Below are 13,023 nucleotides of genomic sequence, written 5' to 3' on the forward strand. Positions count from 1 at the left end.
GTCCTTCAAATGGTAGATAATTTGAGATTAAGATTAGCTTTTATCAGGGCAGCTCCAGCTCTGTCAATTAGTCATAAATGGAAAAAACCTCCATCAGAGGTCACGCTTGCAATGCCAGCACTTTACAGGCTCTGCCTATCCACACAGCATTTGAAGGTACTTTAGAATCGAGCTGTTAAAATGAGAGGTTACCTTAAGGATTTCCATCTGTCTTTCTCTGTCTGGTTTTCCGGACTTTCACTTTCATAAGAAGCCAGATATAAACCTGGAAAAGTTAAAAATATGTTGTTTCAACAGAAACAGTAAATCCCTTTGTGTCTGCGTTCATGTATGTCCTATCCTGTAACAAAGTAAGGACAGCTTGTTATAAGTTTGTGGCTCACCACACTGCTGGCAACCAGCAGGACGCTGCTGCTTAGTTCACATTTCTATCTTTGGAAATCTGTTAGGTTAGCTTTGATGGAAGAGGAGCCCAGAGTTAATATATGCTGGCATGACCTGCTTATAATAATACCAAACAGTTAAATGATCTCCATAAAAAATGAGAGATTTGATATTGTGGCAAATAAACTTTTTACATTCAAGACTATTCCCATCATTTAACACAACTTAATCTTCCTCAATCTCTTTAAGACCTGACAGGACATGGTATCTTAAATGAATACAGAACAGCCTCAAGATAAGAATGAGTTACAGAAACCAGAGACGGAACACAGTAGAAGAAAATAAACAGGTCTCCTTTTCTGCAAAACTTTGCCATGAGGGTGAATTTTATGATACCAACATGCACCCAGGCTGTACAGCTTCCTGGTGGTGCACTGATGTCTCACTGTTTAAAAAAAAAATAATAAAATTAAGTGAGCTATAACTTGCATGCATATGTATTTCGTCATTTGACTGTTTGGTGATGCTTAATTCTTTAATACTGGAACCATCTCAGTATTGAAGTTTGTGCTATAATTCAAGCCCATTTTAACATTAAACTGTTGGGCCACTGCTCCTACATGCTGTGATGGGCCTACAGATGTATGTCACATACCAGTGCAGCATCTGTCTAATACATTCTCCTGTCTTTTACTCAGGGTGATTCTGCTCACCACTATCCCCATGGGCAGCAGGGGAGGCCTGCTCTGGCTTCTACAAAGGACATCTACCAAAAACAGTGCAAATGTGGCAGAGGATATGAGAAAGAAAATATGAAAACAATTAGTGGGTTGAGGTCACCCTTTGTTGGTTCACCAGCCTGAAATCTGCACTTTTAAACACCACTTGTGACTTGACTTTCACTTCATATCCCTTCAGAGCCTAAATACAGAACAAATGCCTCCATGCTGTCTCCTTTCAATACATATTACTTCAATCACATTCATTATTCCATTTTGGCAGCTGTTTCTCTTAGTATTTAGGTAGGATTTTTGAGGCAGCATTTACTGTTCTGTAGTAGTCTTTGAAAAGCTGTCTGGTGTGATTAACTTGGATCAGTATAGAAAACTGTCTAAAGAATCAAGGAAAAAGAAACCCAACCCAGTACGGCCTATGGGAACATAGCTGTAGACAGTTTCTGTGCATGACAACACACCAAGAAGCAACCAACATGAAACAGTATGAAATGACACAGCCCGTTGTGCTGGGCAGCAGATTGAAAGAAGAAAAGAGAAGACACATAGAACTAAAAGTTAAACCAGAAAAACAATTTCAGAACAGCTTTTTTTATAGCTGCAGCTTAAGTTAGTCACTAGAAAATATTCTTCTTAAAAAATCATTTCTGTAAATATTTTTCTGCTGCAGTGAAGGAGGTCAGCTGAATGACCATAGCCTGAAGCTGTGTTCACTGAATAGACGACAGTGTTGGTTTGCAGAAGAGATGAGTCCTGGCTCCATCAATCACTGCATGAATTTGGCTAAGGGACAGCTGACATTCAGAGCAACCCAGAACATGGTTCTATGGCCTCTTTTCTTGATTTCAAAAACAGGGCTACCACGACAGCTTCCTAGACAGCAGTGCCTTTTGGACAAGCTATGGAGTAGAGAAAAGTAATCAGACAGCAGCTTCATGAGGTAGAAGGCTTTATCTGCAAAAGCATGTTGGTAGTCTGGGGATAATAAACAAGCTGCATGACAGGAAATCTAGGAAGGAAATGGGACTGGTCAGTGAGAGAGATCCCCCGAGATGGGTCAAGATGTTAATTGGTAGTGATAAAGAGACATTTTTTCAGTGATTAGAGGTTGTACAGTCTTACCATCTTCAGTAAAAATGGGAGCAGTGTGCAGGTAGTGGATTATGTTAGCATCTTGTTCAAAGGGACATTCCACTTGCTTCCATGTTATAAATTCTCCTACTTGCTTAGCCAGTTCCAGGAATTTCTGTAAACATAAACCCATTCCATTCAGATACAGTTCCACTATCTCACTTAAACAACCACATCCAAGCAGCAGATCAGGATGTAGGGTTCCTGACCACAAGGACACTGGGAGAAAGGAGTCTCGGATCTTTTAGATTGGTAGATTTTCTCTGCTCGTTTGCTGGGGAAAGAAGGAAGAAAGGGTGTGCTCCACTCCTCCTTGCAAGTAGTCTCAGTTTGTGTTTAAGTGAAAATGCATCCATGAACAAAGCTATGGGCATAAACTTTGAGAGACCAGAATTAGACACGTTACCTAAGGTAGGGGGACTCCAATTCCTCACAACTCTTTAGGCCTTCTAACAGTAAATACACATGGCAAAAAAGTTCTGATATAACTCGAGGGGATGCTAGGCTCTATCTTATGCATTGCTCACTATCTCACAGTGGCCCCAGCAGAAGGACAAATGTAATGCAACTGACCAAAGAGATGCTGAAGAGCTGATTTACAAAGAATCTGAGAGCCAAAGAACTGTTTTCTCATTGACATGGGGCAGCTCTTTCGAAAGCACTTCATCTCTATCCCCATCAGAATGCAAGAACACAGCAACTGCAGCGCACAGCACAACGTAAGAATGTGAGTGCCTACACACAGCCACCAGCAACAAACTGCACCAATGTAAACCACCCTCCCCAGCACAGAATTGCAACCACTCAGGATATGTAGCCACCCAGGGCCAGGCTGTGGGAGGGTATTCTGCTTTCACTGATAGAAATTCTTCTGTGTAAAATTTAGAGCAACAGATTATACAATCAAATCCTTACATCAACAGCATGGCAGACTGCACTGTAATTCTGCTTCTGTATTCTAATTTTTGTCTATTGACCGCAACCAATTTATGTCTTACTTTGCCAAGTCTTTTTATTAAAAAAGTTATTACAAAACAGATACAATGAATTATAAAACATTTCACACTGATTTATCTACATGTGCACCTTTTCCCTTGTTTTCTGAAAGTCATCCTCCCCTCCAAGCCATAAATATAATCACGCATATTGCTGACATTGTATTTCCAGCAGCCAACCCGCGTGAAGCAAGTCAGAACGGTCTGTTTGCAATGTCTGTACAAAACGTATACATTATTTCTTTCAGAAAACATTCTGAGATTGGTTTAACCTTCAAGCAGTCACTTGAGATTGTCCCTTTTGGCATATTCAGCCTTTGTTGGGCTGCACTGAAATTGCAGGCACACAATCTTAGTGCTATCAGAATGAGATAAAAACATTTTTCAGATCTTACTTCAAAGTTGACGTGTCCATTTGGAAGGCGATTAGCACATCCTTCATTCAAAAAATAAATGTCTTTGATCAATAGGCTGAAGAAAGGGATCACAATCTGTGAAGAGAAATGGCATAACTATTATCTTTCCAGTTCAGTATTTTCTCTGCATGAAAGAAGAACTCAGTCAGGAGAGAAGAGAAAAAATAAGTATTTACTTTTCCCTGTTTTGGGAACTTAAAAAGCAGTAGAGTGAGAAGCAAGCAAAAGGGCAGCAGGATAAAGGGACATCCTCAGCCATCAGGAGAACACTGAAAGGAGCATGAACTGAAAGCAAGAGTCACTGAGCAGACAGCCATGACTATGAAAATACTGATAACTCAGTTTATTAACTTTCTGTACATCCACAGCATCACTGTCTGACGACAAGATCAGACAGCAAAGAACGAACAAACAAACAAAAAAGCTACACAACCCTTCCTTTCTCTGCTGGGTCTTTACAAGCAAAGCTGTTGCCTACACAAATTGAGCAACTTAAAGGCAGCTGAGAACCAAAGAACCACTGCTGTCTCTGAACAAGGAAAATGATCTCATGAAGTCAAAAGATACTCATGGAGAGCTGGAGCCAGGCCCTGATCCCCAGCTAGCAATTACTGCCAGGTTCTGTGTATTTTTTTGCAGGCAGATACAAGCTTGTTCTGCCCTGCTCTGCACTACTGGGGGCCGGGTCACATAAACTAAGAGCCTTGCTGGGAAGGAAGGTATATGAATGTGGGCTATGTGCCATGCTAATACAGCTACAAAGCCACCAGCCAGCTCGGAGCGTGGGCAGAGCTTGTTCTCATCTGCATCCAAAAGGAAGCAAAGACATTCCCTAGAATACAAATTCTCCACACATTTCCAAGGGATTTCTGTCTTTGGGTCAGTATTTATTTCCCTAATAAAAATATGCTGCACTGCATGCTTTGTTTTCCGAGTTTCTGTAGTAAAAGCAACAAAAGTGGATACAGTTACATTTCAGCATTGGCTTCAATCCAGAGTCTTTGCTGGCATAAAGTCTGGGTTAGCGCCAGAAACTCAAATTTCACTCCCTTTTGATTCTCCCCAAACCATCCAACCCACCCACATGCTGAAGGACAACTGCCTCCTGCAGAAAGAAGAAAGCTAATGAGCTCAGACATGTTCTTCCTCCAAAGCATCACATGGCAACGACACACAGCGCTGCCCTGCACATCCTCCCAGCGTTCCAAAGCCAATCAGAGCAATGCCATTAACACTGTGCAGGGTGTCCCAGCGGAACGACTTAATTTTGGATGTGGCAGAGGTCAGCTGACTGCATAGATAAAACCAGACGGTTCCTAACAAGCACACCAAATTCTGCATGAAATGTCCTCCCTCCTTCGTCGCCTGTTCTCTCACCCTGCACTTGGGCAGGTTTCTTTCTGCCCTCCCAGCAGAGCACCTTGTGTCCCAGGGAGATGGGTGAAGCCTGCATCTTCACATGTGCTTCTGTGGTGGCCATTTGTTGGGAAGAGGGGCAGAGGGGACTGGGATCTCAAACTGTTATAAGCACAAATCAATCTGAAGCAAAGTATTTTCTTCAATGAGAGAGCTTTGCTGCAAACATTTTCTATTAAAAAAAATGATCATGTGTCTTTAATTTTATTCAAAGTCAATAAAATAAATAATGAATAATATGGCTTACAGTAGGCAACAAAATTCCTTAATTCCTACACCATGAATTACAAGATCTGCTGTCTCCATAAGATGCCCAGCATGACCAACTACCAAGTCAAATGCTTCAGCTTTTTCTTGAACATAATGTTATGTTCACAAGGTAAACAGAATATGTTTCTCTTCCTATGTAAAATAGATTCCTTTCAATTTAATAATCTCCCTGCTCTCCCTTAACCAGCTAGGGCTAGAGATATGTCAGAGATTGCAAACAACTGCAGGAAATTAAACAACAGAGCTGCTGACTTCAATATATATGATGGCTGCAGAAGAATTAAACTGCAGAAGGATCTCAAACTGATAGGTCCTTGCTGCATTGTGTAAAAGTTAAAAGGGTTTCTTCTGCTAAAGAACATCCAAAGCCATCGTCTCTTCTTGAGATGTGCTCTTCAGAACAACTCAGCACTCCCTTCGCAGCTGAGTCAGCCTGCGACCAGCTGCTGATCTCATTTCACTGTAACTGCTGTGAGATTCCATTAGCTTCAGCAGATTTACATCAAATTCACAGGGATGTGAGATCAGCATTTGCTCTCGCTCCTCCAGTGAGAGAACATCTAATTCTGTATTATACTCGTTCATGCAGTATGTACCTTAGCCATGCTGTGTAGAGATCACCCATTTATGACTATGTGCAATGTTAAAAAGAAACTCTCTTTCACAAAACAAAACAAGGGAACAGAATGGAGAAATAAGAAAATAAACAAGAAGTATGCAGGCACAAAACAGTAGGATGCTGCACTAACATCTCATGAATCTGATCAGAACGCTATGTATCTGCCACAGACAGTGGTGATTCAATTCTTGCTCAGCAGGATGGCAACAAATGAAATGAAAACATAACAGCACAGACTTTCACTCCAAATTTGCTGCAATGGGTTCAGACCACACTCTTTTGCATGACTTGCAGTAAATCATCTTTCTCTAATGTAAGTGGAGAACCACCTCATCACCTCTGAGTGCTGTGCCCTTTGCTCTGTATCTCAAATCACAGGCCGTACAATAAAGGCCTGTCTGCACAGAAAAGCTGCCTGGCATGGCTGCAACAAAGCACAGCTCCACCTGGGCCTGCCAGGCTGATGCTCCATGCCAAAATAAAAGTCATTTTACTCTGGAATACCTTTTCCTCTGGTTTATCAATCTAAACAATGTGACCTTTCAAGAGGCACAGAGATGCTTGCCACAAAGTCATCCATTCTACCTGCTCTGCCTGCCCTGGCTTCCTGACAGCAAGTTCACAAAAGCCCTCTGATCCATTTCAAACCCCTTTCAGCTGCAGATTTACATTTCCATTGCATTTAGCAGTGAAACCTTGCACTGGTGCCCCATGGAAAAGGGGACAGCAGAGCTTCAGTGACATTTTCGGTAGATGCACACCACTGATTTGCAGGTACACGAGATGTGGTCACACCTACCTTCTCCCTATTGCTGTGTGCAGTGAGGGACCTGTGAGCAGCCCCCCGCAGTGCCGTTCTGTAGTTATAGAAGTTACCAGTGGGGTCCATCTGGTGCTAGATATACAAAAGACAACAGATTGGTTAGAAAGCAGCCTGAGTCCTCTGAAGACAGCTTTGCCCTTAGTTGTAGCAAAACTTGAACAGAGCCAAGCCTACATGTTCAAAAATACACATAGAAGCCGATGAACCACAAGCAAACAACACTGGCATCAGCTTGAGAACTGTTGCTTGTGTATCAGCCCATCCTCCCCAAGCCACTCGTCGCTTCCTTTTAGATTTTGAATATCTTTTTGCATGTAACATTCAAGTGCTCTGCTACCCCTCTGCACACCAGCAGCTTCACACTTTCTTCACCATCCTTTAGCAACTTCGGCCAGAATCCAAACCTCTGCCAGTGAAATGTGTCTATAAACATCTCATACCTGGATAACAACGTGGAAATTCACAAACATACAAAAATAAATAGATAAATAAATAATTCAAGCAGCATGTCTTTATTGATGTACTTACTTCAAGAATGAAAAATTTGGCTGTTTTTACTTTTGACCAAGTCTTCTTTAACCGGGAAACAGGACTCATGTTCATTCCAGCTATGAGGGAAGAAGAAGGAAAAAAAAAAAGCCATGGATGAGGCTCACACTTCCCCTTTTCCTTTTGCTACAGCCAGTGGAGACATCTGGTTAGGAGCTGTACTCACAAATGATTGCCATCAGTGAATTAAAGTTCCCTATGTTAAAGCACTCTCGGGCGACATCAATGAAGAATTCAATGACTTGTGCTCGCTGTTTCTTTTTTGCAGGCTGTAAATTAAAACAAGCGTTTGTAATGAGCATACACAGAACTGGAGGGCAGAGCAGGCTGAGTGATAGCTTGTGTTCTAAATCCACATTTTAACTGGATTGGAATCACCCCACCTTCCCAAAGAAGATCTTCAGGTGGCAATGCTTTCCAATCACAAGCTATGTAGGATATCCCACTACAATTCCTCCCTTCAAAGGAGAAAACATTCACTTCATTTTGATGGGGCCAACTGAACTAAACCCAAATCTGCCAAGTTTAAAATCACAACAAACACGGCTCCAGTAATGGGCAGCAGGACAAAGAGCTATGCAATGGGAATTCACATGCACAGCAGAGCTTCAGGATGACAGATAACAAATACTGCTCCACTAGAATCTTTTCCAGCAGAAATCTCACAGGATAATTCAATTTTTCCTCTTTTTCTCCCTGCAGGGTTCATTATTCCACACTGTGCTCCTACTACATCAATAGAGCAGTGTACCTCCATGTGTTGCCAGCTCTGTTTTGTAATCTGTTTGTCATTTATCAGCTTGCTCGTGTGAATGCAGCATTACTAAAACTTACTGTCAGATGCTTAGCTAGGTCACAAGAAATAAATCCCCAGGTTTGCTTATTAGCGTACCATCTGAAACTGGTACTGCAAGAATGTGTAAAACGAGCTGCGTGCTTCCCACTTACCATGCAAATTTCTGTTGCTACGAGGTAGCAGAGCCTATTGAACCATTTCACATAAGCCTCAAGGTTACTGGTCTTCTGGTCACTGAAACAAGGCTGGGGAGGAAAAAAAAAAACACACGAAGACGTGTAACTGCAGTTCAGTCAGCTGCCTGATTGCAAAATACCCATTACACGAAGGTAATCATATGGCCACATCTCTCTCACATACAGAGAAGACTGTGCCTTAGCACAAGAAAAAAGCAAAAGAAAAAATAGTTCTAGTTGCTTCTCTATGGGAAAAAAATATATATTTCCCTTTAGTCTCCTGAGTATTCAGGATAATAGGCTGTTGAGTGCCCCAGATCTCTCTTGCTGGCTGCACTGGAACAGGCTGCTTACACACAAGGGAGACTTCACCAGTAAGAGTCACTGCAAAGAAACACATTTTTTACTTCTTACATGAAACTTCACATAAATTCCCTCTGCTGATACAGGTGCAGATACTTGGCTGAACTCTTTCAATTACTTGATATCCAGACACTCTGACTTCAGCAGAGACACAGGGTAGTTCACACAGCCTGAAGACATTGGTGGGCATCATAAGAACTCGACTCCTTTCTCCAGCCCTGAACTCTGAGACCCTCCATCTAAGACACCCTGCTCCCTCACGGTTCACATGATTTATGTGAACATTCAGCAGCATCCACTAGAGGGTATCAGAGAATACCAAATTTTTGTACTGTTCTGATGATCATCTCCCAGAGCTGCCAGAAATACACTCTGCTAAGAAAACCGCAATGCATAAACACAGATCCACGGATGTCGATGAAACTACCCATATTATGCCAGTTAGGTGCCTAAAACCTGGGTCTTAATGTTACAGCAAGTTACCTTACATTAAGATTCTTCTAATTAAGGTAATTCAAAGGAAACATCCCTGCGATTCTGTATGCAAGCACATTTAGAAAAAGAAATCACAGTACGATGGTATTAGGCCACCAATCTGAAGCCTGATGTTCCTAGCCATTTTATGGAAGGACTATCTATACAATAAATGAAGAAATAAATCAAAGCATCTCAAAAGTAAACGTTGGCAAGCAACACGTGAATGTCAAACTAAAAGAAATCCCAACACAGCCCCACTCCACTCATAGCAGTTACTTTTCTTGCACTCTGTGGTATTTTTTGCCCCCTGCTACTGCAGAAAAAATACACACAAAACCTTGGTTTTGTTCTGAACATGGTATTTCCATCCACTGCTGTTCCATGCCACGGCATAAGAACCACATCTAATGCCATCTAACTTGGTTAAAACGTGCACATTTAATGTCGAAACAGATTGCCTTTTAAAGGTTAAGCTTTATAAATGGCAACAACATTTAGCACCTCCCCAGCATCTTCCATCAGCAGCTCTCAAAGTGCTTGATAAACATTCATAAATGAAACTTTTGGAAGCCTTCATGCAAGAATGATATTTAAAATGATCTCCACCTGGAGGCAATGTGAACCAGAGCCAAAGCCCAGTGGTGAAGGTGGTGCTCACCATGGGCCAGGTAGGTACCTGTCACTCCACGTGAGGCGCGTGCTGCTGTGCACAATGCTCTGCCAGGTTCCACACAATCTCTCAGCTGTAACACACCAGGGCACGGAGGATCTTCCAAGTCATCGCTGGGACCTTTTCTCAACCCAGGAAGAGGATGCTGACAAGTTGCAGACTACCCCTGCTTTCACTAGCTTGCTGACCTGAAGCCCACTAATTCTTTAGTGTCATATCTTGTGTGAAAACATTAAGGCCTTTTTTTCTGTACTCAGTAGAGCCTATCTGAAGGAAGACACGCTTTGAACTTAGAAGTCAATGCAGTGGTGCATCCTTGCTTTGATATTTGCTCTCCACCTCCCACTCAAATCCTTCCTATCCACCATAGCAGATGTTTCTTCATATTCCTCTTCATATCTTGGTATTCGTCTGTTCTGCCACTACATTTGAAATTCCAGACAAATTCTACGCAGAGCTACAGCCACTGTGCCTGCTTCAGCTTATTACTGAACATTTCCCTCTTAACATCCTTTCCCCTGCGTGGCTTTACGTAGTTTGACTTCATTCACTGCTGCCTCCCTCCTATCCTTCCAAAATTTACTCAGATTCAGAGCCTCCACTTGATCTCTTTCATTTTACTTCGTAACAGAGATGATGACTTCCTGAGACACTTCATTTTCAATCTCGTCCCTCATGCTCACAGTGGGTTACTGAAATCTCAGCTCCGGCTGCCCTGATATTTCATGTTTCTGACACATCTTTGTCACACAGGGGTTCTTTCCTAAAGGATGTGATCAATGTTCACAACACCTGAGACACCACCTCTGCCCATTCCTCTCTCCCTGAAACAAACTGCAGAATCTCTGTAACTCCAGTACAAGAAGGAGAAAGCTCACGACTGCACATTTGGTCTGTTCATACCTCCCTCCCTTCACCTTTAGAAGTGATTTTGGTGCTTTTTGGAGAACATTTTAGCAAGAAGTCTTCCTCTATCTAATGATGCAATTTTGCCATTGACAGATGATCTCAGTGGGAGCCCTTCTGTGGTTCTGGGTAAGAATTTTCCATCCTCTTTCTTTTCTTGTCAGCATATGAAATACCAAACTCTTGCTCTCCAGCTGGAATTCTCTTTCCTTACTGAAGCACTCATCGAAATGCTGCTTCAAACCCCACTGGAACTCATGGAAAGACTCCAACTTGCTTCCAAGAACTCTGGAGGAAACCCTGATCAGACACTTCGTTCCCTGCAGCGCTCCGGGTTAAAAGCTATTGTATATAGAGAGGAGAGAATGTTGATTCATGACGCACTGACTCAGTACTGTGGTGTCTGGGCACACACTGTGGCCATTACATCATGGCCAGAGTCCTTATGCCTTTAACATTAGGAACAGACATTTCCAGTTTCCATGCAGCTACAAGTTGCGTGCCCTGGCCAAAACAGGTGAAGAGGAAGAGCCAAAGGCCAGAAATTCATTGTGTAGGCCAGTCTCTGGCTGGGACACATTCTCACCATGAAGGAATGGCAATGAACCCACCAGCTAGAGCTTCACCAACAGGTCCATCCTTGCTGTGAGAATACAGCCCTGCTAGCTGCCTTGCCCTGGTGATGTCCCAGGCTTGCTCTTATGGATTACATCAGTTACCGTTGGAAATATTTCTTATGTGGACAGAACATACCTTGGTGCCATCCAGAGGATCCTTGTGTACAAATGCCTGCACAAACTCCTCAGGTCCGATGTGACTTAACCTCTCCTATTAGAGAGACACAGAGACAGGAAGAAATGAGAAAGCACTCCACAATGCCTGTTGTTTCTCTTCATAAAACACTGCCATTATCTTTAAGTTCTGAATGGTGTTGTTGAACTTGTAGACAGACAACTAGCATGAGATGTTAACACTGATAAGAACAATTAGAGTTATTTCAGTAGAAAATAGAAAGTGTACATCTTATAAGTGAGAAATCACAGCAAGAGCTCTCTTCAGTGCTCAGACAGAAAGGTGCTGATGCTCGAGGCCTCATCCGGGAGCTGCAAGACCTCAGTTGCGTGCCTGGAGCTGCCACAGACCTACTGCTGCCCAGCATTTCTCAATGGCTGTGTTTCCCAGTTGTTCAAATGGCAGAAATACTGAGCTCTGGTAACCATGGCAATTCGTTGGCAGCTGCGCAGTGCTCTGACCCTGCCTCCCTACCAGCCAAGCTCAGGTGATGCCCTGGGGGGCTGGCTGTGTGCCACTGGGGAAGGCACCAGAGATGTGTGTGCTTAGATTACAGTCACTGCTCACTCTGGAGAGCATCCCAGGCATTACCCAAAACAAGAGCGAGTAAAGCACCCAGATCTCTCTTGATAAAGGACAGTCCACCTCCACCAGATCCTGAACAAATGTGGCAATTTCAGTCAGACCAGCAGCCACTGTTTGGGAAGAAGAGCGGTTTATTCCTCTGCATCAGGACTAAAAGACCACAGTAAGCACTGTGGACTAAAAAAATACGCTGTCACTCATGATTCTGCCTCTATGGGAGCTCCCTTTGGTTCCCCAGAGGGCCCACGTTGCTGATACAAGCAAACATTGTTTTGTGGAAGGTTTATTCAGCACTGGCAATGACAGCCTTGAAGGAGCCAAGCAGCTGTCAGTGCTTCTGAAAAGTACTGTCAGGGCAGGTGTGTTTGGGTGTTACAGCAGTGTGTGCTGACTGCTAACACAGCTTCACCGCCACCAGTGGGAACTTGGCCATTTCTCTGAGATTTGGTATCTATCATATTGATTAACCTAAAAGGTACCGAGAGAAATATGTAGAAGTAAGATTTGGTGTTTTACAGCAGTCACAATTAATTATAATAGCTGCCATCCAGCCTATTCAGCCTATCTTAATGAACTATGCCCTCAGAGCTATGTTTTCAAATACGCTCCTTAAGTCCCTTTGACTTCTACTTTTGCCCATTAGCACAGTTCTATTGGAATAAGACAGAAGATTATTTACATTGTCTATAAAAGGAAGAATCTAGCAGCAGTGACTGAGCTAGAGACGGGCACAGCCCACAACAGAACAGCCCAGGAGTCAGCAGATGGGGGCTGGTTTCCTCAATATCCAAGGAAACCATTACTGTACAGTCTCCAAAATGCTTTGGAATGAAAACTAAGTCATTAAAATGATCCCCAGGTTACAAGATCTCAAAGGCAGTATTTTCAGTGACACAGGAAACATGTTCCTTCTTATTTGCC

General features: G+C 42.8%; 1 protein-coding gene across 3 annotated transcripts in view; it reads right to left on the reverse strand.

Annotated features, from left to right (window-relative positions):
- Positions 1 to 13,023, reverse strand: part of RASGEF1C (RasGEF domain family member 1C) — a 71,221-nt gene that overhangs the window by 7,622 nt on the left and 50,576 nt on the right. For all 3 annotated transcript variants that reach the window (XM_042881634.1, XM_042881635.1, XM_042881636.1), the window contains exons 6-13: positions 11,479 to 11,553; positions 8,286 to 8,378; positions 7,504 to 7,606; positions 7,317 to 7,396; positions 6,765 to 6,860; positions 3,640 to 3,735; positions 2,241 to 2,364; positions 193 to 265 (exon numbers count right to left, since the gene is read on the reverse strand). In XM_042881634.1, coding sequence (XP_042737568.1) covers positions 193 to 265; positions 2,241 to 2,364; positions 3,640 to 3,735; positions 6,765 to 6,860; positions 7,317 to 7,396; positions 7,504 to 7,606; positions 8,286 to 8,378; positions 11,479 to 11,553 — 740 coding nt within the window. The remainder of the gene's footprint in view (positions 1 to 192; positions 266 to 2,240; positions 2,365 to 3,639; positions 3,736 to 6,764; positions 6,861 to 7,316; positions 7,397 to 7,503; positions 7,607 to 8,285; positions 8,379 to 11,478; positions 11,554 to 13,023) is intronic.

This window comes from Lagopus leucura, unplaced genomic scaffold (genome assembly GCF_019238085.1).
Source record: "Lagopus leucura isolate 7727_CA_CO unplaced genomic scaffold, USGS_WTPT01 Super-Scaffold_100030, whole genome shotgun sequence".
In the NCBI taxonomy this organism is placed as follows: domain Eukaryota; kingdom Metazoa; phylum Chordata; class Aves; order Galliformes; family Phasianidae; genus Lagopus; species Lagopus leucura.